This window comes from Oncorhynchus keta, chromosome 12 (assembly GCF_023373465.1).
Source record: "Oncorhynchus keta strain PuntledgeMale-10-30-2019 chromosome 12, Oket_V2, whole genome shotgun sequence".
NCBI lineage: Eukaryota > Metazoa > Chordata > Actinopteri > Salmoniformes > Salmonidae > Oncorhynchus > Oncorhynchus keta.
The window spans coordinates 29,825,352-29,851,396 of record NC_068432.1 but is presented as its reverse complement, the minus strand read 5'-3'; the positions used below and the strand labels follow the sequence as shown (position 1 = coordinate 29,851,396).

The window sequence follows — 26,045 nt, the reverse complement described above, 5'->3', positions numbered from 1 at the left end:
ACGGGTGGGTGTTGTTATCGTGACCAGTGAACTGAGATAAAGCGGAGCTTTACCGAGCATAGACTTCTAGATGACCTGGAGCCAGTGGGACTAGAGCATACAGGTCGCAGTGGTGGGTGGTATAAGGTGATTTGGTAACAATACGGATGGCACTGTGATAGACTGCATCCAGTTTTCTGAGTAGGGTATTGGAAGCTATTTTGTAGATGATGTCGAGGGTGGTGATGCTAGTCGGGCGGGCGGGTGAGGGCAGCATTTGCTTTTACTAGCGTTTAAGCGCAGTTGGAGGTCAAGGAAGGAGTGTTGTATGGCATTGAAGCTCATTTGGAGGTTTGTTAGCACAGTGTCCAAGGAAGGGCCAGAAGTATACAGAATGGTGTCGTCTGCGTAGAGGGAGATCAGGACATCGCCCGCAGCAAGAGCGACATCATTGATATATACAGAGAAGAGAGTCGGCCCGAGAATTTAACCCTGTTGTACACCCACAGAGACTGCCAGAGGTCCAGACAACATGCCCTCTGATGTGACACACTGAACTCTGTTTGTAAAGTAGTGGGTGTACCAGGCGAGGCAGTCATTAGAAAAACCAAGGCTATTGAGTCTGCCGATAAGAATACGTGATTGACACAGTCGAAAGCCTTGGCCAGGTCGATGAAGACGGCTGCACAGTACTGTCTTTTATTGATGGCGGTTATGATATCGTTTAGTACCTTGAGCGTGGCTGAGGTGCACCCGTGACCGGCTCGGAAACCGGATTGCACAGCGGAGAAGGTACGGTGGGATTCGAAATGGTCGTTTATTAACTTTGCTTTCGAAGACTTTAGATAGGCAGGGCAGGATGGATATAGGTCTATAACAGTTTGGGTATAGGGTGTCACCCCCTTTGAAGAGGGGGATGACCGGGGCAGTTTTCCAATCTTTGGGGATCTCGGACGTTATGAAATAGAGGTTGAACAGGCTGGTAATAGGGGTTGCAACAATGGCTGCGGATTGTTTTAGAAAGAGAGGGTCCAGATTGTCTAGCCCAGCTGATTTGTACTGGTTCAGGTTTTAGAACATCTGCTGTGGGTGGGGGGGGTGGGGGGGGTTGGACTAGCCTTTGTTTTGCTGACTTCCCTGAACAGTTGCATATCACGGGGACTATTCGATGCTATTGCAGTCCGCCACAGGATGTTTTTGTTTTGTGCTGGTCAATGGCAGTCAGGTCTGGAGGGAACCAAGGGCTATGTCTGTTCTTAGTTCTGCGTTTTTTGAACGGCATGTTTATCTAAGATGGTGAGGAAATAACTTTTAAAGAATGACCAGGCATCCTCGACTGACGGGATGAGGTCAATATCCTTCCAGGATACTCGGGCCAGGTCGTTTAGAAAGGCCTGCTCAGAGAAGTGTTTTAGGGAGCTTTTGACAGTGATGAGGGGTGATCGTTTGACCGCGGACCCATAGCGGATAGAGGCAATGAGGCAGTGATCGCTGAGATCCTGATTGAAAACAGAGGAGGTGTATTTGGAGGGCAAGTTGGTCAGGATAATGTCTATGAGGGTGCCCATGTTTACGGATTTAGGGTTGTACATGTTGGGTTCCTTGATGATTTGTGTGAGATTGAGGGCATCTAGCTTAGATTGTAGGACTGCCGGGGTGTTAAGCATATCCCAGTTTAGGTCACCTAACAGAACGAAATCTGAATCTAAATGGGGGGATCAATACACAAACGGTGTCCAGGGCACAGCTGGGAGCTGAGGAGGGTCGATAGCAGGCGGCAACAGTGAGAGACTTATTTCTGGAGAGGTTCATTTTTCAAATTAGATGTTCAAAAAAGTATGACAGAACTTTGCAGGCTGTCTGCAGTAGATTGCAACTCCTCCCCCTTTGGCAGTTCTATCTTGATGTAAAATGTTGCAGTTGGGTATGGAAATCTCAGAATTCTTGGTGGCCTTCCTAAACCAGGATTCAGACACGGCAAGGACATCAGGGTTGGCGGAGTGTGCTAAAGCAGTGAGTAAAACAAACTTAGGGAGGAGGCTTCTGATGTTGACATGCATAGGTTAAGGCACATCTGTTCATTGAAATGCATTCCAGGTGACTACATCATGAAGCTGGTTGAGAGAATGCCAAGAGTGCAAATCTGTCATCAAGGCAAAGGGTGGCTACTTTCATAGTTTTGATGTCTTCACTAGTATTTTACAATGTAGAAAAACCCTTGAATGGGTAGGTGTGTCCAAAGTTTTGACTGGTACTGTATGTGTTTGGACTAAAGTTGTCCCATCATTACAATGTGTCATCTACATTTCCTGCGACTGATTCTAGGCTCTCCAGGGACATACTGTAGCTGGTATTTTTCCATACTGTCCAGTGCTAGCACATCCATGATAGAGAGCCAGCTGTGGAGATGATGTGTGTCCACCCATAGTAGGTTTGCCTGGGGACAGAAGAGAGGGGCACCTTATAAGGAAAGACTGAGGGGAATCAGCCCAACTGAGCTGACTTAAAGGGCCCAGAGCCAAGTCCAGCTGAAGCCTCCCTGCTGCCTCTCATAGATCCACAACACTTTTGGCTACATAGGACTACAATACCTTCAACCCTCACTTCTATAGGGGTCGTTCCATGTCATTTCAGCAAGCCATGACACCCACCATCTCAGATTGTTCTGAAATTGTTTCTGTAGTAGAAACAGATAAGATAAGCATTCTGGAAACATTATTTTGTTGAAATATAATTTGATCTCTAATTTGCACCCAAATTATATATAATATTATAATATTATATATACAATATTAAATAATAATAGTACCTAACATCTGATTTAGACCAAACTGTTTTTAACAATGACTAAGACATGAGGAATCTAAAGAGATGGTCAAAAGCCAACCACAGACCGGATTTTAGAACTTTTTGCTAATTTATACATTTAAAAAATGGAAATATCACATCTACATAAGTATTCAGACCCTTTACTCAGTATTTTGTTCATCACTACAATATGTTTTTCTTAGTATACCTCAATTCTTGTTTTGTCTATTTGAATGAAAACACCCCTCTCTTTCTCTGAGTACCCCTCGACCCTCCCTGACTCACAGTGATGCCCTCTGCCTCGTACTCCTCCTGCTCAGACTTGAGGGTGAGCTCAATGAACAGCTGTTGCAGCTTCTCATTGCAATAGTTGATGCAGAACTGCTCAAAACTACAGGGAGATGGTTAGGGTAAAGAATATGGCACAAAACAACTGTGCTACAATGTTTTTTATTTATTGACCTCTATTTAACCAGGGGAACCCATTGATAACAGGGTCTCATTTCCAATGGTGTTCTGAGGACAACAGTGTGAGCAACAAATGTAAGCATGATCACCACAAAATTAGTTACAACGCTTGAATTGTTTTAAATATTACATTCAAAAGGGCAGTAGAAACAAATATACAGTGCATTCAGAAAGTATTCAGACCCCTTGACTTTTTCCACATTTTGTTACGTTACAGCCTTATTCAAAAATGTATTACATCGTTTTCCCCCTCATTTATCTACACACAATACCTCATAATGATGAAGCAAAAACAGTTTTTTAGAACATTTTAGAAAATAGCTGAAATATCACATTTACATAAGTATTCAGACCCTTTACTCAGTACTTTGTTGAAGCACCTTTGGCAGTAATTATAGCATTAAGTCTTCTCGGGTATGTCGCTACAAACTTGGCACACCTGTATTTGGGGAGTTTCTCCCATTCTTCTCTACAGATCCTCTCATGCTCTGTCTGGTTTGATGGGGTGCGTCGCTACACAGCTATTTTCAGGTCTCTTTTCACATTGAACCTAATGTATTGGGCTCCCAAGTGGCACAGCGGTCTAAGGCACTGCATCTCAGTGCTAGAGGCGTCATTACAGACCCTGGTTCGATTCCAGGCTGTATCACAATCGGCCGTGATTGGGAGTCCCATACTACTTGTCAAACATAGCAAACTGATACTATATACTTGTTGTTGGGGTGGAATTCCCGTGGGGCGTGGGGTGTGGGGTGTCCGTTGGTGGCTTCTGATTTATTTTTTGGATTCCTCATGTCTACTTATAGTTACAATCAGATGTTATAGTACATACTATATTTACTGAATATTATATGAATCCTAAAAATTTAAATTACCAATTTGGGTGCAATCAATTAGATTAATTTCTTAGAGATCAAATTATATTTCAACAAAATACTGTTGCAGGAATACTAATCTTATTTATTTTTAATAACAACAAAAACAGTTTCAGAACAATCTGAGATGGAGGGTGTCGAAATCCTATTTCTTGTGCTTTTTGAGGTGGAACAACCCTTAAGGCATTAAATAATCAATGTGCATTATTTTAAAATGACAATTGAACAGGTAAAGAGGTATGCTTAGAATATAATCTATGCAGAAAAAGATACGTAATGTTGACATGGAATTGGGCATAATGATTATGGCTCTACATTGCAGGAAATATCTGTTTCAGGTGTTTGAAAAATGCTAAATTCTTAGAATTTTCCACCTCCGGACCACCTCCGTTCATCCTCACGTACTTCCCTCTAAAAGAATGGGTGCATGACGCCCCTGACCTAGAATCTTGTGCTTTTCTGATGAGTACGTACTGCACATATCTTTTCACTGAGGGCCACAGGACAACAGCAACTATGCCTACACTACTTGAGAGTCCACTCACAACCCTTTAAAGAGGCAGAAGAAGGGTGTGAACTAAAGCATTAGAGTTGAGAGAAACACACAAAAGACACATTCAATGGAGTTCCTTGAAGACCTGACCCTAAACCTGACCCTAAAATACTTCAGTTATATCCTTCGGAAAATCTGACTGATTCGCTAATCGCTATGTATTCATGTGTGTGTGAGAAAGAATTCCTCTGTTTTACTGGCTGCAGGAAGGCCACCTGCAGATGTGAGTAGGAGAACAATACACTGAGTTAGAGGGGTTAGAGCACAGAGTGGAAGTGTCTCCTGGCCTTCCTCTGCTCATAGTTCTTGGCTCCACTCCACTGTTGTCCTTGTGTTGTTTCAAGGATTTTCCACCATTAAGCGTTCAGAGATAACGACCAGTTAATTACCTTAACGAGCCCCTAACAACACCCCTGACAGGGCTGTGTGTTCCCAAAGCACCTGGCCCCATTGTTCCTCTCCCTTTGTGTGTGCGTGTGCGTCCGTGCGTGCTTGCATGTGTGTATGTTTGTGGGTGGGTGGGGGTCCGTGCATGTGTGAATGTGTGTGTTAGGTGGGGCTGGCTTACTCTGTTCAAAAGATACAGAGAGTGATCAAACAAACTAGAGGCTATTGGTTGTAGTAGCACTGTGCTGGAATATAGGATGTAGCCTAGCCTTGAAATTCTGGTCTATACTGCTGAATTATAGTACAGTCATAGCTGGATAATCCACAGTAGGTATATTTTTATTTGTGTGTCTGTACCCTTGGGATTTTTTTCTAATGGACATGACGGTGAACTTCTCTGGATATTAATTCCTGTCATGTTTACCATCAGTGTACCAGTGTTTACATGTACACACAACTCTTTAACAGCATTGGTCAGAACCTGACTGGAGCTATGGCCTGTATTTACTGTATATACATCCCAATACGCTATCTCACAATCACACAATAGAGGAGCTTAGAGACACTGTTTATATTAGGGATTCTTGAAATGTCATCATTGTTTGATTTGTGTTCTGTATGTCTGAATGTCCTGTGTGTGCTTTCCTCTGGTTGATGTGGTTGTTCTTGACAAGCCTCTTGTAGAGCTGTTTATTTGCAGTGCTGTGGTGTTGTCGGTATACACTCAATCCCAACTCGAACCTCTGCCCAACCCTCAATGCACTTGTGTAGATCTAAGCATTTATGTAAGCGATATGGGGAAAATTACTCCAAGCCTATCAGGGGGCAAGGTGAGGATTTTAACATATTGCTTATACCTGTCAAATTCTATCTTGTCTAGATGAAGTGCATATTGGTGGGGTCAATTTGGGTTATGTGTATCTGGGGAAAGAGCAGCAGGCAATGAAGACCCCCAAATCTTCTCACCCCATCCCTCTCTATCTCTCTCTCTCTCTCTTTCTAGGATTTGGGAGGTGAGGGCAGAGTTCATCTAGTTATGGAGAGTACTCTGACAGCACGTGACAGGGTGGGGGTGCAGGACTTTGTCCTGCTGGAGAACTACACCAGCGAGGCGGCCTTCATCGAAAACCTGCGCCGACGTTTTGGGGAGAACCTCATCTATGTAAAGAATCATATCATTATGGAAATATTGGTCCTATAAAAATGATTGTCACATGCATCGTAAACAGCAGGTGTAGACGAACCCCCCCAAAATGAAAAAATATAGAAAAATATAGAAATAACACGAGAAAGGAATAAATACACAACCAGTATTCAGACCCCTTGACTTTTTCCACATTTTGTTATGTTACAGCCTTATTCTAAAATGGATACAATTGTTTTTCCCCCTCATCAATCTACATACAATACCCAACCCCTACAAAGCAAAAACAGGTTTTTAGAAATGTTAGCAAATTTATTTCAAATTAAAAATGGGAACATCACATTTACATAAGTATTCAGACCCTCAGTACTTTGTTAGCCTAGAGCCTTCTTGGGTATTTAATTTTTATTAGATTTCTTTGAACCTTTAAACCAAGTCAGTTAAGAACAAATTCTTATTTACAATGATGGCTTTAGAACAGTGGGTTAACTGCCTTGTTCAGGGGCAGAACTACAGATTTTTACCTTATCAGCTCGGGGATTCGATCTGGCAACCTTTCAGTTACTGGCCCAACGCTCTAACCACTAGGCTACCTGCCGGTATGACGCTACAAGCTTGGAAAACCTGTATTTGGGGAATTTCTCCCATTCTTATCTGCAGATCCTCTCAAGCTCAATCAGGTTGGATGGGGAGTGTCACTGCACAGCTATTTTCATGTCTCTCCAGAGATGTTCGATGGGGTTCAAGTCCAGGCTCTGGCTGGGCCACTCAAGGACATTCAGAGACGTGTCCCAAAGCTGCTCCTGCGTTGTCTTGTCTGCGTGATTGGGTCGTTGGCCTGTTGGAAGGTGAACCTTCGCTCCAGTCTGAGGTCCTGAGTGCTCTGGAGCAGGTTTTCATCAAGGATCTCCCTGTAGTTTGCTCCGTTCATCTTTCCCTCAATCCTGACTAGTCTCCCAGTCTCCACTGAAAAACATTCCCAGAGCATGATGCTGCCACCACCATGCTTCACCGTAGGGATGGTGCCAGGTTTCCTCCAGACGTGACGCTTGGCATTCAGTCTTGGTTTCATCAGATCAGAGAATCTTGTTTCTCATTGTCTGAGAGTTCTTTAGGTACCTTTTGGCAAACTCCAAGCGGGCTGTCATGTGCTTTTTTTTTTACTGAGGATTGGCTTCCTTCTGGCCACTCTACCATAGAGGCCTGATTAGTGGAGTGCTGCAGAGATGGGAGAACCTTCCAGAAGGACAACTCTAGAGCTCTGAGTGACCATCGGGTTCTTGGTCACTGCCCTTACCAAGGCCCTTCTCCCCCGATTGCTCAGTTTGGCCGGGGGGCCAGCTCTAGGAAGAGTCTTGGTGGTTCCATACTTCTTCCATTTAAGAATGAATGGAGGCCATTATGATATTGGGGACCTTCAATGCTGCAAACATATTTTTTTAACACAATACTGTCTTGGAGCTCTACGGACAATTCCTTCGACCCCATGGCTTGGTTTTTGCTCTGACATGCACTGTCAACTGTGGAACCTTATATAGACAGGTGTGTGCCTTTCCAAATCATGTCCAATCAATTGAAATTACCACAGATGGACTCCACTCAAGTTGTAGCAACATCTCAAGGATGATCAATGGAAACTGGATGCACCCTGAGCTCAATTTCGAGTAACATAGTAAAGGGTCTGACTACTTATATATAAATAAGGTATTTCTGTTTTTTAATTTTTTTATACATTTGCAAAAAAAATTAAAATAAACAGTTTTTGCTTTGTCATTATGGGTTATTGTGTGAAGATTGATTTGATCAATTTTAGAATAAGACTAACATAACAAAATGTTGAAAAAGTCAAGGGGTCTGAATACTTTCTAAATGCACTGTATGTGCATATGGGTAGGAATAAAGTGACTAGGCAACAGGATAGATAATAAACAGTAACAGCAGTGTATGTGATAAGTCAAAGGACTTAGTGCAAAAAGGGTCAATGCAGATAAATCGCTAACCTGACTAACTATTTAGCAGTCTTGTGGTTTCGGGTTAGAAGCTGTCCAGGGACCTGTTGGTTTCAGACTTGGTGCATCGGTACTGCTTGCCGTGCGGTAGCAGAGAGAACAGTCTATGACTTGGGAGGCTGGAGTCTTAGAAAATGTTTAGGGCCTTTCTTAGACACCTCCTGGTATAGCGGTCCTGGATGGCAGATAGCTCGGCCCCAGTGATATACTGGGCCATACGTACTACCCTCTGTAGTGCCTGCAGTCGGATGCTAAGCAGTGACTTTTTGAGGGTCTCAGGGCCCATGCCGAATCTTTTCAGCATCTTGAGGGGGAAGAGGTGTTGTCGTGCCCTCTTCACGACTGATCCTACATAGCTTCACATAATGTTTGGTTAAGGTTTATTTTATGTCAGTGTTTGAGGGGTTGGTGACGGCAGTGTACGGGTCTTGTCTCCCCGTATCAGACCTACATAGGATCAGTGTTGGTGTCAGTGAACCCCAACAAGGACCTGGAGATCTACTCCAAGGCGCACATGGAGCGCTACCGAGGGGTCAGCTTCTACGAGATATCACCCCACATGTGAGTCACCCTCTGACCCCTGATCCTGAACCTCTCTCTGACCAAGCAGGACCAGCATGTATGTGTAGATGTCTTTATGTACATACTGTAGGCCTACATATGAATCTGCATTGGGTACAATACATTTACAGTATGTATTATGTGTTTTCTATATGATCGTGATCAACTGTATGTGAAAACACCAGTATGAGCTGGATCATTAGCTGACATCATGTTTGTATCCCACCCCTCTGTTTCTCTATCCTGCAGCTATGCGGTGTCAGACAACACGTACCGGGCCATGCGGACTGAGAGGAGGGACCAGTGTATCCTGATCTCTGGGGAGAGCGGAGCAGGGAAGACCGAGGCCTCTAAGAAGATCCTCCAGTACTACGCCACTACCTGCCCTGTCACTGACCACTTGAGTACACTCCGGGACCGCCTGCTGCAGTCCAACCCTGTTCTGGAGGTACGGTATACCCCCCGCCGCCTCTCAAGATCCCCTGCCAAGGATCTCTTCCCATGAGCACCACTAAGGCTCTGGAGGAGGATGGACATTTATAGCAGGGGTACTGAGACTGGTGTAACATCAAAGATAAATGAATGGCCCACTACAAAATCATGTTGCTTCAAACTAGTAAATCTATTTGTGGATGAGGGAAATCATGTTGATACATTGCATATTTTGAACCAATCTCCGACAAAGCCATAACAATAGATACATCCTGCTGTGAACATGCTATTACTGTACTGTTAATGCTTCCTCTCTCTCAGCTGTGTTTGATCTTATCTCTGTTGTTCCCCTCACTCACTTCTCTCTCTCTACAGGCTTTTGGTAATGCCAAAACACTGCGTAATGACAATTCCAGCCGGTTTGGCAAATACATGGATGTCCAGTTTGACTTCAGGGTAAGCTTTCTGTTCTTCTTTCTTTTGGCTCCTGGGTTAAGGGATTTTCCTCACATAAGTCTACTATCGCTGATACTCAGGCCATACTGTCTCTACAACACACCATTCCATCAAAAGATTGTGCATAACTAAAACATGTTGCATTCAGGTCTTACCATTACAGCATGCCTTACTATGAGTCTAAGTCATGAGGGCATAATTCAGCTAAAAGACCATTTATGGTCATTCGGCATCTGCATTGGCCGTACAGCATTTACTGCGATGCAGGGCATTCATACTTTTTGCACTCTGCGGAGCAGAGCTGTTGTGAAGGAAGTTGTCAAGGAAGTGAGTTTGTGTTTATATGGTGCTACACCCTCCGTATGGAGCCTTCAGACAGCATTTTCGGATCAAGCATAAATCGGCTTTAATGCAGCTCTAGTAGGACCACACTCAGCAGTACCTTGACTGTCCCTGTTCCTAACCTCCCCTAGGGGGCGCCGATAGGAGGCCACATCCTCAACTACCTGCTGGAGAAGTCCCGTGTTGTGCACCAGAACCACGGCGAGAGGAACTTCCATATTTTCTACCAGCTGCTCGAGGGAGGAGAACAAGACCTTCTCAGCAAGCTGGGATTGGAGAGAAACGCCCAGAAATACCAATACCTGGTCAAGGTGTGTGTTTGTGTGTGCGCATGTGTGTGTGTGTGTGTCTGTGTGTGCGCACAGTTATTTGATCAGTGATGTCCTGTTCCTCTCAGGGTTGCTGTCCTAGGGTGAGCTCCATCAATGATAAGAATGACTGGAGAACAGTGAGGAAGGCCCTGACCGTCATCGGCTTCCATGAGGATGAGGTGGAGGTTAGAGACATTTTAGTGTATAATAATAGTGCATACCGTTTTTCACTGCAAACAAATTTCACTCAACCCAAAGTTTCACCATGAAGAATGAGAAGGTCATGGTTTAAATCTCTGTTCACTCTCCCTCTTTAGGATCTGTTGAATATAATCGCCAGTGTCCTCCATCTTGGGAACACTCAGTTTGGAGAAGGAAAGAATGGGGAAAACCAGATCACCACTGAGCCTCAGCTCAAATACCTGTCAAAGGTTGGAACTATGAAGATGAACGATACCCTACACCCCCATCACACACACACACACACACACACACACACACACACACACACACACACACACACACACACACACACACACACACACACACACACACACACACACACACACACACACACACACACACACACACACACACACACACACACACACACACACACACACACACACACACACATACAAACTCCCCATTCTAACACACACACACATTCCCCATTCTAAAGGCAGATGTTGATGTTGTCCTGCTTGTCCTGAAGCTATTAGGTGTGGATGGAGCAGCACTGAGAGAGGCTCTCACTCATAAGAAAATCACTGCCAAAGGGGAGGAGGTGAGTGTCTATGGCGGGCTGTTTCACTTGATACAGAACTATGCCTGGTAATATAATATAATTTAATATCCCACTTACAAACAAGTAATACAGTATGCCTTTGATGTGTATGGCATGCATATTTAGATTGTGGTTTTAAAGAGAGTGTACTAAAGTATTTTGCATCACTAATATGTGTGTGTGTGTGTGTGTGTGTCCCAGATGATAAGCCCGTTGAGTTTTGAGCAGGCTGTGGCAGCCTGTGATGCCTTGGCCAAAGCGGTGTATGGCCGTGCCTTCACCTGGCTGGTGGTGAAGATCAACCAGTCTCTGGCATTCAAGGTCTCACACAAACATCACTCAGGATAGCTAGCTCATAGTTACTGCTCCTCTTTTTGCTAGCTACATAATGCTGCTTCCTACCTATAAAACTGAGTGTATTGTGTGCTGTCTATCTGCAGGATGATGTGTACAACAGCAGTAAGGGCTCATCATCAGTCATAGGACTGCTGGATATCTATGGCTTTGAGGTCTTCCAGCACAATAGGTACCAGAACGAATGTTAGCTCATTTATTCAGTGCATGAATATGTGTTGTATAGCAATGTGCTGTACATTATGTCATTGTTTGGCTATGACTCAATTCAAGAATCACTCACCGATCTTAAATTAGTTCTAAATGTCGCCAAAACCAGGTTTATGTTTTTCTCCAGGTCTCGTAAAATGTATCCTAAAGAGCTGCGTATCTGTACTTTGAGAGGCGCCCAAATTGAGCTTGTCCCCCATTATAAGTATCTAACGTAAACTCACCCCATTTCGTACAAATGTGCACAACCGCGACATTCAAACGAGGCTGCAAAGAAAACTAACGGGACTGTAGTGACTGTGTTGACTTCAAAATCTGAGGTGGGAACTACGTTTCTATTCAAGCGTTGATCGACATGGTAATGGCTCTATAGTATTGGAGAAAAGTTGAAAAAACTGACCCTCCGTTACATCAGGACGTGTCATGTTGTAACGTACAGCACGCATAAAGCAACTATTTCTGTCTTACAATCTCTCTCCACCAGGTGTAGCACTTCTCTCATCGTTTAAAAACAAGAAATGGACAGTGACGGGGGTAAGGGGGGATATGTCATCACTGTAAGCGATCATGACTTTCAAAGCTGCTGTTTACTTCTGAAGATCTCTTTAGCACCGCCCTAAAAACCTGATTCAAATTTGACACAAACATTCAAATAGGTATGTAATTGTCACGCCCTGACCATAGAGAGCCCTTAGTTATGGTGTTGTAGGTCAGGGCGTGACTAGGGGGGTGTTCTAGTTTTTCTATTTCTATGTTGGTGTACTTGGTATGGTTCCCAACTAGAGTCCGCTGATTATCGTTGTCTCTGATTGGGGATCATACTTAAGTTCTCCATTGTTCCCACCTGGGTTGTGGGGTATTATTTGTGTCTGTGCTGGTAGCACCACTGAGGTTACGTTTTGTTGCTTGTTTGTTTTTTTGAAGTTTCACTGCAAATAAAGATGTGGAACTCAACACGTTGCGCCTTGGTCCCGTTCTTATTACGAACGTGACAGTAATGACACATTATATAAACTCTTTATAGTGTTTTATTTACATTTTAGAGGCGATAAATTGGACAGATCGAGTGAAAAAAAGCAGTTTTCCCACACATCTCCTCTCCTCACTATCACGCATTAGTTTCGCTTCCCCACCCGCCATTTTTAAAAAGACCTGAAGGAGCTCATTGCCTTCTTGAATTATGCAGAAACAGGCAGCGTTTAGGTCATGTCATTAATTTTGTTGGAAAGGGGAGAAATGGTGCTTTACAATGGTATTGACATTACAGTTGATCTGGAAGTATTATGTTTTTGGGGCCCTAAAATAAGGTCAATTGTACAGACCAAGACGATGTACAAAAGTGAGTGAGTTAGGTATTTGGATTGACGGTGAACTGTCCTTTAAAACACACATTGATAAACTGACTAAAAAATGCGAGTAAAGATTTGGTTTCCTGTATAGAAATAAATCCTGTCTTACTTTTGAAAATAGGAGGAAGATTGTTCATTTTTTACATCGCAGAAGAGTAATAATTCCAGCCGCAAAACACCTACTGTTTTTCGACTAACTCCAAGGTCCTCTGATAATACTATTCCTGTGCGAATCGACATCCCTGTCTTTTGAAAATGAGTTTGACAGGTGTCGCCTGCAGTTTGAGCAACAAAACAATAATTGATTTGATAAATTGATGCTTTAAACGAAGTGCTGCGTATAGCGTATATATGAAGGTCTAGATGTATGTGTCAACTTTCACAGTGAATGATTTTGTTTATACGTTTTGTGCCATTGAATTGAACATCGGCAAATGCGTCAGTAAATACATATTATTCCTATTTAATACAACCCTTGTGCCTAATAGATCGCAAAGCAGCATTACAACTGAGCTAAAGTTTTGGATTTACCAGTTCACTTTCTCATCCATAACCTAAAAACACATCTCAAGTGCAAGTGTGCTGTTTAGCTCACATCTGCAGGCTGGGGGCATTTAGGACGTCTTCTACTGCGGATCGCTAAAATATCCTATTGATTATGATCACATTTCCGCAATTAAAATATTATGGCGACACTATACCGAAGATGGTTTTGTATGTTTTAGAAACTTGGGAGCCAAGCTCGAGTTATCAGTGTGGCCTGTTCACCTGGACATGTTGATCTACAGTGCCTTCGGAAAGTATTCATACCCCTTGATTTATTCCACATTTTGTTGTGTTACAGACAGTATTAAACATATTTACCTAATCCATCTACACATAATACCCCAAAGTGAAAACATGGCTTTTAGACATTTTTGCAAATGTATTAAAAATAAGAAACAGAAATATATTATTTACATAAATATTCAGACCATTTGCTATGAAACTCGAAATTGAGCTCTGGTGCATCCTGTTTCCATTGATCATCCTTGAGATGTTTCTACAACTTGATTGGAGTCCACCTGTAGTAAATTCAATTGATTGGACATGATTTGTAAAGGCACACACCTGTAAGGTTCCACAGTTGACAGTGCATGTCAGAGCAAAAACAAAGCCATGGGGACAAAGGAATTGTCCGTAGAGCTCAGAGACAGTGTTGTGTCGAGGCACAGATCTGGGGACGGGTACCAAAACATTTCTGCAGAATTGAAGGTCCCAAGAACACAGTGGCTTTCATCATTCTTAAATGGGAGAAGTTTAGAACCACCAAGAATCTTGCTATAGCTGGTCACTCGGCCAAACTGAGAAATGGGGGGGGCCTTGGTCAGGGAGGTGACCAAGAATCGGATGGTCACTCTGACAGAGCTCCAGAGTTCCTCTGTGGAGATGGGAGAACCTTCCAGAAGGACAACCATCTCGGCAGCACTCCATCAATCAGGCCTTTATGGTAGAGTGCCAGACATTAGCCACTCCTCAGTAAATTGGCACGACAGCCCACTTAGAGTTTGCCAAAAGGCACCTAAAGACTCATGAGAAACAAGATTCTCTGGTCTGATGAAACCAAGATTGAACTCTTTGGCCTGAATGCCAAGCTTCACATCTGGAGGAAACCTGGCACCATCCCTACGGTGAAGCATGGTGGTGGCAGCATCATGCTGTGTGGATGTTTTTCAATGGCAGGGACTGGGAGACTAGTCAGGATCGAGAGAAAGATGAACTGAGCAAAGTACAGGGAGATCCTTGATGAAAGAGTGCTTAGGACCTCAGACTGGGGTGAAGGTTCACCTTCCAACAGGACAACGACCCTAAGCACTCTGCCAAGACAACACAGGAGTGGCTTCGGGACAAGTCTCTGAATGTCCTTGAGTGACCCAGCTGGAGCCCGAACTTGAACCCAGTCTAACATCTCTGGAGATACCTGAAAATAGCTGTGGAGCAACTCTCCTCATCCAACCTGACAGAGCTTGAGAGGATCTGTAGAGAATAATGGGAGAAACTCCCCAAATACAGGTGTGCCAAACTTTGTAGTGACATACCCAAGAAGACTCGAGGCTGTAATCGCTGCCAAATGTGCTTCAATAAAGTACTGAGTAAAGGGTTGAATACTTGTGTAAATGGCATATTTCAGATATTTTCTAAAATGTTCTAAAAAACAGTTTTTGCTTCATCATTATGAGGTATTGTGTGTAGATAAATGAGGGGAAAATCTATGTAATCAATTTTTGAATAAGACTGTAATGTAACAAAATTTGGAAAAAGTCAAGGGGTCTGAATACTTTCTGAATGCACTGTATATTTGTTTCTACTGCCCTTTTGAATGTAATATAATTGATTTGAAGCGCTGTAACTAATTTTGTGGTGATCATGCTTAAATTTGTTGCTCACATTGCTTGAACTGTGGTTCTCAGAGCACCATTGGAAATGAGACCCTGTTATCAATGGGTTCCCCTGGTTAAATAGAGGTCAATAAATAAAAAACATTGTAGCACAGTTGTTTTGTGCCATATTCTTTACCCTAACCATCTCCCTGTAGTTTTGAGCAGTTCTGCATCAACTATTGCAATGAGAAGCTGCATCAGCTGTTCATTGAGCTCACCCTCAAGTCTGAGCAGGAGGAGTACGAGGCAGAGGGCATCACTGTGAGTCAGGGAGGGTCGAGGGGTACTCAGAGAAAGAGAGGGGTGTTTTCATTCAAATAGACAAAACAAGAATTGAGGTATACTAAGAAAAACAAATTGTCATGTAGTGATAAAGGTGTAGTTCGGTAATGGTACTGTATATTTCAGTGGGAACCGGTGAAGTACTTCGACAACAAGATAATCTGTGACCTGGTAGAGGGAAAGCACAAAGGCTTGATCTCCATCCTGGTGAGAATGACTGACATTCACTTCAGTTTAGTAGTGTTTCTGACTCACTTTAACCTTTCACCTCTCTAATATCGCTCTCCTTCTGTCCTCTCCCTGTCTCTAGTTGAATGTTAAGGTATAAATGTGTTTTAGGATGAGGAGTGTTTGAGACCAGGGGAGCCCAGCGATATCTCCTTCCTCGAGAAGCTTGAGGACACTTTGGGAGGCCATGCCCATTTTGTCACGTGAGTCTCTTTTACACACACACACATGCACAAAACACATGGGTGCCTTCACAGTTTGTTTGTGTATTTGCACCATGTTCCAAATATGTTTTTGTGTGTATATTTGTGGTTCTGTATCTAAGATATGATTTGTCTCTGTATGCATGTCAGTCACAAGTTGTCGAATGGGAAGACTCGCAAGGCAGTGAGCAGAGAGGAGTTCAAACTGATTCATTACGCAGGAGAGGTCAACTACAGTGTCAATGGTGAGCTAGCTAATCAATCTGGTAATAGAGTAATTGCAGAAAATAATTAACTGATTTCATCCTCACATATACTGTTTGTAATATTTTGTGTTCCTCTGCATCAAAGGGTTTCTGGACAAGAACAAGGACCTTCTCTACAGAAACCTGAAAGAGGCGAGGCTGGAGCAACAATAGAGAAATGAGAACACACAGACCACACACTCACACTCACCTCACAATTACTACAGGTTTCCCATGATTTCGCTCAGAATTCCCACACATGGTTTATGTGTGTGCACTACAGTAGGTATAGAGTGTAGCGGATGTTTTGGTGTGTTGTGTTTACATGGTTCTGTGGTGTGCTTTCTCTGTCCAGGTCATATGCCAGTCAAATAGCCAGGTTCTGAGTCAGTGCTTCCACAGAGAGGAAGTGACTGACCAAAAACGCCCAGAAACGGTGAGATACACACACACACACACACACACACACACACACACACACACACGCATGCACGCACGCACGCACGCACGCACGCACGCACGCACGCACGCACGCACACACACACACACACACACACACACACACACACACACACACACACACACACACACACACAGTCTGATATGTCACCTCTCTGCTTCCCTCTGTAGGCTGCCACTCAGTTTAAGAACAGCCTGGCCAAACTTATAGAGATACTGATGTCCAAGGAGCCATCCTATGTGCGCTGTATCAAACCCAACGATGCCAAGCAGTCAGGTAATCATACACCCTGTGAAGTCAATCAGCCCAATCAATCAATCAGTCAAATAAATATTCTCACTCTCCCCAGGGAGGTTTGATGAGGCTCTAGTCAGACACCAGGTCAAGTATCTGGGTCTGATGGAGAACCTGAGGGTCAGGAGAGCTGGGTTTGCCTACCGCCGACACTACGAAACCTTCCTACAGAGGTCTGTGTGTGCGTGTGTGTGTCTATATTATGCCACTATGTTTACATGTTTCTATACCCACAGTTTCTGTATTAACTATATACATTTCTGTAACCACAGTTTATGTATTAACTATATACATTTCTGTAACCACAGTTTCTATATTAACTATATACATTTCTGTAACCACAGTTTATGTATTAATATATAAATTTCTGTAACCACAGTTTCTGTATTAACTATATACATTTCTGTAACCACAGTTTCTGTATTAACTATATACATTTCTGTAACCACAGTTTCTATATTAACTATATACATTTCTGTAACCACAGTTTCTATATTAACTATATACATTTCTGTAACCACAGTTTCTATATTAACTATATACATTTCTGTAACCACAGTTTCTGTATTAACTATATACATTTCTGTAACCACAGTTTCTGTATTAACTATATACATTTCTGTAACCACAGTTTCTATATTAACTATATACATTTCTGTAACCACAGTTTCTATATTAACTATATACATTTCTGTAACCACAGTTTCTATATTAACTATATACATTTCTGTAACCACAGTTTATGTATTAACTATATACATTTCTGTAACCACAGTTTCTGTATTAACTATATACATTTCTGTAACCACAGGTACAAGTCTCTGTGTCCCGGGACGTGGCCTAACTGGCAGGGCAGACTGGCTGATGGAGTAGCCACTCTGGTCCAACACCTGGGCTACAAACCAGAGGAATACAAACTGGGCAAGTAGGTACAGAGAGAGAGAGAGGGGAGGGAGGGAAGTAAAGGGGACATACATTTCCCTTAGTCATGTTGTGAGGAGAAACATGAGACAGTATGTTGTTGATGTATAATTCCCTATCTCTTTGCAGGACCAAGATCTTCATCCGCTTCCCTAAGACTCTGTTCAGCACTGAAGATTCCCTGGAAGCCAGGAGGCCTGCCCTCGGTGAGACTATACAGCAGGGAAGATGATGACAAGGCCATTTTGGTGGAATTCATGTAATTAGCTAGGAGAATAACACAGATCATGATAAACAGCAGAGTAGCAGTAGCAGTGGAAAACTGTCCACTTGGTCAACTAACCAGCAGCATGAGGATGGATAATACAGTAAGCTAATGTAATTATACTGAACAAAAATATAAACACAACTTGCAACAATTTCAAAGATTTTACGGAGTTACTGTTCATATAAGGAAATTAGTCAATTGAAATGAATGAATTAGGCCCTAATCTATGGATGTCACATGACTGGGCAGTGGTGCAGCCATGGCACACACCCACATAGGGAGCCAGGCCCAGCCAATCAGAAAGAGTTTATCCCCACAAAATGGCTTTATTACAGACAGAAATAGATCAGAACCCCCTCAGACAATTCCGCAGGTGAAGAAGCCAGATGTGAATGTTCTGGGCTGTCATGGTTTCAGGTGGTCAGCGGATGTGAGGCCGATTGGAGGCAGTTTATGGTAGGGAAATTAACATTAAATTCTCTGGCAACAGCTCTGTTGGACATTCCTGCAGTCAACATGCCAATTGCGTGCTCCCTCAAAACTTGTGGCATTGTGTTGTGTGAGAAAACTGCACATTTTAAAGTGGCCTTTTCTTGTCCGAAGCACAAGATGCGATGCACCTGTGTAATGATCACACTGTTTAATCAGCTTCTTGATATGCCACACCTGTCAGGTGGAATGGATTATCTTGGCAAAGGAGAAATACTCACTAACACTAACAAATGTGTGCACAATTTTATTTGAATGAAACATGGGACCAACACTTTACATGTTGCATTTATATTTTGGTTCAGTGTAGGATCCAATTAAACGTTTCCGATCTGGGGTCCATTTGGTCTCCTCTGTTCCTGTTCTCTGCTCTAGTTCTCACCCTACAGACCTCATGGAGGGGTTACAGAGAGAGGGCCAAGTACCTCCGCATCAGACAGGCAGGTGAGGGATCAAAGAGCTCACACTATTTCTCTGCTTCTCAATTACTGCTTCCTGAAGCAGTTACTCTGTAGCCACTTTCTTGATATCTGCTGAACCTATGAATGAAGTAATGCAAAGGATATTACTTTGTTGTTTGTTCTTTTGAGCTCTGCACAGTTGTAGCTTGTTGTGGTGTGTCTGTGACATGACTGATTGTGTCATCTATCCATCTATTAGTCATAGTGATCCAATCTGCGTGGAGAGGGATGATATCCCGTCAGAAGGCCAGGCGTCGCAGACACGCTGTGGACATCATACGCAAGTTCATCAAAGGCTTCATCTACCGCCACTATGAGCGTTGTCCAGGAAACGAGTACTTCCTGGACCATCAGCGTTTCTCCTTCCTGATGATGCTGTTTAGGAACCCACCTAAGAGTGTCCTGGACAAAAGCTGGCCCATCCCCCCACCTTGCCTCACTGAGGTACTGCAACCAGCCCAACAACACTCCACACAAAACTCACTGAGAGACATTAAGCGTAAGCCAAGAGGTGATGGTGAAATGCATCTGATTGTTGTACATTCAATGTGTCAATGTTTTATTTGTATCTGTCCCGATGTCTGTGTAGGCGTCAGAGCACCTGTGCAGGCTGTGTATGCGGAACATGATGCGGGCCTACTGCAGGAGGATCCAGCCAGAGTGGAAGAAACAGGTAGGCTACTCTGTCTGTTACTGTCACTCACCTGACGGGAACACATAGAAAGGATATTTCTATTTTTTATTTTATTTTTGAATTTTACCCCCTTTTCTCCCCAATTTCGTGGTATCCAATTGTTAGTAATTACTATCTTGTCTCATCGCTACAACTCCCGTGTGGGCTCGGGAGAGACGAAGGTCGAAAGCCATGCGTCCTCAGAAACACAACCCAACCAAGCCAACTGCTTCTTAACACAGCGCGCATCTAACCCGGAAGCCAGCCGCACCAATGTGTCGGGGGAAACACTGTGCACCTGGCAACCTTGGTTAGCGTGCACTGCGCCCGGCCCGCCACAGGAGTCGCTGGTGCGCGATGAGACAAGGATATCCCTGCCTGCCAAACCTCCCCTAACCCGGATGGCGCTATGGCAATTGTGCGTCGCCCCATGGACCTCCCGGTCGCGGTCGGCTGCGGCAGAGCCTGGGCGCGAACCCAGAGTTCTCGGGAGGCACAAAAAAAAGAGAAAAAAAAGAAAGGATATTTCTGTCCTCTTTCTATTTGTTTTTTAAATCTCACACACTCTCTCTGTCTCTCTCGCTCTGTGTCTCTCTGTCTGTGTGTCTCTCTGTCTGTGTGTCTCTCTGTCTGTGTGTCTCTCTGTCTGTGTGTCTCTCTGTATGTGTGTCTCTCTGTCTGTGTATCTCTCTCTCTCTCTGTGTCTCTCTGTGTCTCTCTGTGTCTCTCTGTGTCTCTCTGTGTCTCTCTGTGTCTCTCTGTGTCTCTGTGTCTCTGTCCACATTTCTCCATTCTTTCTCTCTCTGTCTCTCTCTGCAACCTCACTCTACAGGCATCTCTTCTGTCCTCTTTCTATAGATGGAGCAGAAGGTGGTAGCCAGTCAGATATTCAAGGACCAGAAGGACAGCTATCCCCAAAGTGTCCCTAAGCTGTTTGTGGCCTCCAGACTAAGTAGGGTCCACTCACTAACACAGTGTGCACACACTTCCAAACTTCACAGACCACGTAATTGACAACCACACCACTGACAGATGTTCTGTCCTGTATACAGACAGTGAGGAGTTCAACCTCAAAGTGATACAGACTCTGGGCAATGACAAAGTGAAGGTGAGTAATATGATATTGTAATACTATCCCCCTGTAGTGTTTGCGACCCCTGTCTCACCTCTGTCACTCTGCTGTTGTTGACTGAGTAGTTTAAACCTGCTAATTGTCTGTTTGTTGTGTACATCCTCTTTACATTGTCATGCATTGCTTTGAATCTAATTGATACAGTTACACTTAGAACTTTGGGTTTTTATGACAACCCCTCCCTCTTTCTGTGTCTCTCCCTCTCTCTCTGTCATTCTCTCTCTTTCTCTCTCAATCCCACTCTTTTTCTATCTGTCTGTGTCAGTATGGAATTGCGGTGACTAAGTATGATAGGAGGGGTTACAAGGCACGGCCTCGCCAGCTGCTCCTCACCTCTTCCTTCGCCATGCTGGTGGCCGAAGCCAAGCTGAAGCAGAGGATCGACTATGCAACCCTGAGGAGTGAGTCTCTCCTGGGGGCCATAGGGGATTGAGGGGCTAGGGGTGGTCGGTCGGGGGCGGGGGGTGGAACCTTGGTTACGAGGTAGTTGTAGTGTATGTGTCCAGTGTATAACACGGTTCTAACACGTATAACACGGTATAACACGGTTCTTCTCTTTCCAGGCATCTCTGTGAGTTCTCTCAGTGATGGGTTCATGGTTCTCCACGTGCCCAGTGAGGACAACAAGCAAAAGGTAACAGGATGATCTCATCCTGGTTATTCTATCTAGCAGTTGTCATGGCGACTTACTGCCATGGTGCCATAAAGTACAGTACCTAACCTCTGACCCCTTGTCTACCCTGTAGAGTGATGTGGTGCTCCAGTGTGATCATTTGATCGAGGTGGTGACCAAGCTGGCCACTGTGGCGGACAAGAAGATCAAGGTCAACATGAGCCAGGACAGGTGAGTTTGGCTCCTCTGATCATCTGGATATCTTCTTCAGAGTATCTTTGAGAGCCTGCTGACATTTGTCAACCCATTCCAACTGTCATCCACTGTTAGTGATCATGATAGTTTTCTCTTTTATCCCCTCTTCTCTCTCATCCCCTCTCACCCCCTACCCCTTCCCTCCTTTCCTCTGGTCCTCTCCTCCTGTCTGTTCCTGTGTGCAGTATTACGTTTGCAGTGGCTCGGGGGAAAGAGGGAGTCATTGACTTCACCAGTGGACCAGAGCTGAAGGTGGCCAAATGCAAGAAAGGACACCTGCTAGTGGTGAGTAAGGGGACGGAAGAGATACATTATTATGAGGACAGCAGGGCTGAGGAAAGGAGGATGAGAAAGGGGGATAGAGGAGAAGAGAGGACTTGTAGATGGAGCATGAGGAGGACTGGGATTGTAAAATGGAAAGCAGTAGTTTAAAGAGCCACCTCTTTCATCTTTATATTTTCATTGGAAGTTTTGACCAATAATCCACATTAGGTAATAACAATGATGCCATTTGTGAATTGACTTGTTTTGCAGACGGCTCCTAAACTCAACCCATGATGATGATGGGAAGTAATAACCGCCTCGCTGTAATCCACAGCGAACCAAGCATCCCATAGGATGATTTCCTGCCATAGCCAATCAGATTATAGCCACACAGAAGTTGTTTTTCTTCTTTAAATGTGAGACCATAGCCATACACTCACTGCAAAAAAATATAATGATTATTTTCTCTTTTAACACAATTGCACTTATTAATCTACATTTATATAGTTATTGATTTAGTTACTGACGACATTTCATATATAATGGAATCAGAGGTTTTGCCGGCATTCATAATACTTTGATGTTTATTAGCAATAGTCGTATTAAATGAAACCACACATTTAAAATCTTATGCTTCATCTTTATTTTGTAGTCCTGTTTACAATACATTAGCTCTTGTATGTAATACAAATACAAAACAATATTTATATTTCCATAGTAACAACAATAAAAAAGCATTTTCAAATAAATAAGTAATAAATAAGTCAATAAATAGGCAAATAGGCATTGAAGTCAGTGAGGGCTGTGGAAAAAGGGGATGTTGTGTTTCTCAGCACTCTTCCGGTTCTCGGCTGTTAGTCAGAGAGAGTGAGAGACAGAAAAGATGGAAACTCAGGGAGAAACCCAGAGGAGAGTAAGGCTGTACAACTTACAGTGATACTACATGTAAACCTGATTTCTGTCTAACAAAGTGAACAGAGCATCTTTCACACGATTAGAAATCATGATCTTAGGATAAATACCAGAAATCTTCATTGAAGTCTTTCTGTCAAAAGCAATACTGAATTATTTATAAATATGAATATCATTATTATTGGTATTAGCTGTATTAACTTGTTACTGCTGAAATAAACTGTGTGCATTGACAACATAAAAGACTGTTGTGTTATGATTCATAACAATACGTAAATTCTCACATTCAATAATATCCCTCGTCCACAAAATAAGTTAAAAGCCACTCTGACCACAACTTTTCCAGGCTAGTGCAGTACTATTACGCATTATGAATATGACTCCATGCACACCGTGTTTATCTGCCGTTGGGCTGGGCGCTTGGAGGACCACTGTGTTTGGTCTTCAGGAGGATGAAGTCTCTGGCCAGCTTGGTGAGGTAGCGCTCCAGGTCCCTGAGGATGATGTAGCCCTCAAGGCGGCTGGTCCACAGGGACTTTGATGGGGCCTGGTGGCTGGAGGAAGGGCTCACTGGACGGGTCAGGGCTGGGGGAGAGGTGGGGCTCACACGGGAACTGTTCACACACCTCAACTGTAAAGACCACAGAGAGGTTTATCAGACTGAGCTCGTAACAATATTCTCCTCACGTTGGATATACGGTAGCTGCTGAGTGATGGGTAGCTATGTGAACACCTCATTTAGTGTGGAAAGACCATAAGTATACACACAATGTGTGAACACCTCAAATATGTATCTGTGGATGTGTTCGTTCAGTCATTTATATGGTGGGCATTGTACCTGAAAGTTGACTTTTGTCATGAGATCCCGCAGGTCTGTCTGAATGCGGTGTATACCCTGGGGTATGGTGGTTTTAGCCTTCCCCCTTGTCCCCATCCAGTGGGCTGCTCTCTGTTCCACCTTATCCACCTCCATCTCCTTTCTCTTCATATCCAGGTGAGCCCAGAAAGTGTTCAGGGCTTGAGAGGCAGCACTCAGACGCTCCCAGTCCTGTACAGATCGTAACATTATACACAATGTCCCTCCTGCTCCATCGTACCTTTTTAAAGCATTAAACCACCACAGGTTAACAGTGATTCATAAACGGGTCACACAACAAACACAAACCTTCATCTGAAGCCAGTGGTAGAAGTCTGTAGAGAGTGATGGTGTGGTCTGTAACTCCAGATCTCTGTCCTCAAACTGCTTGTCATCCAACAGCTCCTCTTTCTGACAAGACAAATGAGGGTACATTATGATAACAGCCTGTAGTAGGTGAGGATAGCTGTTGTCTCTGGGTGTACAAGTGCTAGCAGACTAGCCACCAGTAACAGAGGAATAACAGAGGAGTGAACTCACATATCTCATGAGCAGCTGCTGAACCCGGGCATGGGTGCACCTGGTAGATTTGAGGGAGTATGAGTAGGCCTGGAGTAGGCCTGGAGTGGAAGCACCACATGGGTACACACAGCTCAGGGTGAGGAAGAACAGGGGAAACAGAACACACCACCAAACAGCCATCTGGAAGAGACAGGGAGAGGATGAATATATGCTGAACTGCACAATCATGTCAACATTTATTTGAATCAATATTCATTACATGTTGGCTACTTGTGGAACTCTCTGTAATGGCTCTATTCAATCTGTATTGCAGACGTTCAGCTTTATAGCGTGATTGAAATTTAAAGGCAATGTTCTGGCTCTAATGGAGACACAGATGGTAAACGCTACATATTTCGGCTCAATAGGAAATTACCTTTACATTTCTATAGCGCAATCTGTAACGCTTCAGCAATACAAATTGAATAAAGCCCTCAATATGTATTACTTTACAACAACAACACAAAGACAGTACAAATTGTAGATCCTTGACAATCTATTACATAATCTATTACCTACTATGGAAAACTGTAGAATTTGACAAGCTCCAAAAATCCTTGCTTTCTAACCTAGTATCATTGTCCCATCACACTAACACAGACTTCTTAGTATCTAAGCCTTATAGCGATAGAGGAGTATACCACAGGTGGTCCAGTTATGGGACACCTGTAAGCTCAACACTAATTCAGAGAGTGAGCTCCAGAGACAGCAGACTTACCTTTTAGTGATAACAATCTGTGATTGACATACATCCTAGCTGCATCCTTTGATATTTATATATGTCCTTAGTTTCTCTTGTAACCTGGACTTTTTCTCAGCAGCTTGAGTAGGGGTTCCTGCACGGATGATTCATCTCAATTGCCAATTCTGTTTAGAAGTTTGTAAGCACATAATTGCATCATTATTCCGTTTTCACTATCATTTTGAGATAAAAGGGCCTAATATGATGTATAATTAGGCTAATAAATGTTGTGTAATTATGCTAATAAATCTTATCTTGATCGAACTCTACTTTTTGAAAATTTTTACAGTGTAATTGTAATCTAGCCTAATTAGTCATTATATGTGATATTCTGATGAGTTTGGATCGGTATTGGGTTTAAAGACCTACAATCCCTCCTTTTCTCTTTACGTTAGTAGTGGGCCAAATTATTTTAAACGTGGCTTATACTTAGTTTATACACTGTTAGTTATTTGTTAATCGTTTATAAAAAAATTAATAGACAGTTATAAAACAATGATTGAAATTGTGTGATTTGTCATTTAGCTGGTTGCCAAATACTGTCATATAACCAAAATAACAATCACACAAATTCAACCATTGGATTCCTATCTGTTTATTACTGATGTATAAACTACAGGTATCTGCCAAAATAAAGGAAACAACATGTGTCTTAATAGGGTGTTGGGGCACCACGAGCAAGAACAGCTTCAATGTTGTTTGTTGATGATGGGGGAAAATGCTGTCTCAGGTGCTGTTCCA

General features: G+C 43.2%; 2 protein-coding genes across 4 annotated transcripts in view; one reads left to right on the top strand and one right to left on the bottom strand.

Annotated features, from left to right (window-relative positions):
* LOC118391269 (unconventional myosin-Ic-like) overlaps positions 1-22,859 on the top strand; it is a 33,346-nt gene extending 10,487 nt beyond the window's left edge. For 2 of the 3 annotated variants that reach the window (XM_052457984.1, XM_052457983.1), the window contains exons 2-31: positions 6,074-6,232; positions 8,669-8,784; positions 9,034-9,232; positions 9,592-9,672; positions 10,146-10,325; positions 10,412-10,510; positions 10,643-10,756; positions 11,041-11,112; positions 11,314-11,433; positions 11,553-11,638; positions 15,601-15,706; positions 15,854-15,934; positions 16,067-16,158; positions 16,309-16,403; positions 16,510-16,556; positions 16,759-16,839; positions 17,034-17,139; positions 17,213-17,330; positions 17,969-18,082; positions 18,208-18,284; positions 19,211-19,279; positions 19,496-19,740; positions 19,886-19,969; positions 20,828-20,921; positions 21,022-21,077; positions 21,367-21,502; positions 21,665-21,735; positions 21,848-21,945; positions 22,155-22,254; positions 22,504-22,859. In XM_052457984.1, coding sequence (XP_052313944.1) covers positions 6,107-6,232; positions 8,669-8,784; positions 9,034-9,232; positions 9,592-9,672; positions 10,146-10,325; positions 10,412-10,510; positions 10,643-10,756; positions 11,041-11,112; positions 11,314-11,433; positions 11,553-11,638; positions 15,601-15,706; positions 15,854-15,934; positions 16,067-16,158; positions 16,309-16,403; positions 16,510-16,556; positions 16,759-16,839; positions 17,034-17,139; positions 17,213-17,330; positions 17,969-18,082; positions 18,208-18,284; positions 19,211-19,279; positions 19,496-19,740; positions 19,886-19,969; positions 20,828-20,921; positions 21,022-21,077; positions 21,367-21,502; positions 21,665-21,735; positions 21,848-21,945; positions 22,155-22,254; positions 22,504-22,527 — 3,087 coding nt within the window. In that variant the 5' untranslated portion in view covers positions 6,074-6,106 and the 3' untranslated portion in view covers positions 22,528-22,859. Of the gene's footprint in view, positions 1-6,073; positions 6,233-8,668; positions 8,785-9,033; positions 9,233-9,591; positions 9,673-10,145; positions 10,326-10,411; positions 10,511-10,642; positions 10,757-11,040; positions 11,113-11,313; positions 11,434-11,552; positions 11,639-15,600; positions 15,707-15,853; positions 15,935-16,066; positions 16,159-16,308; positions 16,404-16,509; positions 16,557-16,758; positions 16,840-17,033; positions 17,140-17,212; positions 17,331-17,968; positions 18,083-18,207; positions 18,285-19,210; positions 19,280-19,495; positions 19,741-19,885; positions 19,970-20,801; positions 20,922-21,021; positions 21,078-21,366; positions 21,503-21,664; positions 21,736-21,847; positions 21,946-22,154; positions 22,255-22,503 lie in introns of those variants that run through there. The other variant, XR_008060880.1, reaches the window with a different exon arrangement.
* Positions 22,860-23,479: 620 nt separating this feature from the next.
* On the bottom strand, positions 23,480-24,832 carry LOC118391270 (uncharacterized). Its single transcript, XM_035782498.2, has 4 exons — positions 24,542-24,832; positions 24,311-24,412; positions 23,984-24,193; positions 23,480-23,776 (listed from the first exon to the last, which is right to left on the bottom strand). The coding sequence occupies exons 1-4, from the start codon at positions 24,749-24,751 to the stop codon at positions 23,543-23,545; spliced, it is 756 nt and encodes a 251-aa protein (XP_035638391.1). The 5' UTR covers positions 24,752-24,832; the 3' UTR covers positions 23,480-23,542.
* Positions 24,833-26,045: the final 1,213 nt, after the last annotated feature.

Bases quoted from the DNA above. Each gene is read 5' to 3' on its own strand.
- LOC118391270 (XM_035782498.2), bottom strand. From the start codon at position 24,751: ATGATTGTGCAGTTCAGCATATATTCATCCTCTCCCTGTCTCTTCCAG. The intron at 24,413-24,541 runs GTGAGTTCACTC...TTGTCTTGTCAG, and splicing joins AGCAGCTGCTCATGAGATAT to AAAGAGGAGCTGTTGGATGA. The intron at 23,777-23,983 runs GTACAATGCCCA...TGGTCTTTACAG, and splicing joins TGACAAAAGTCAACTTTCAG to TTGAGGTGTGTGAACAGTTC.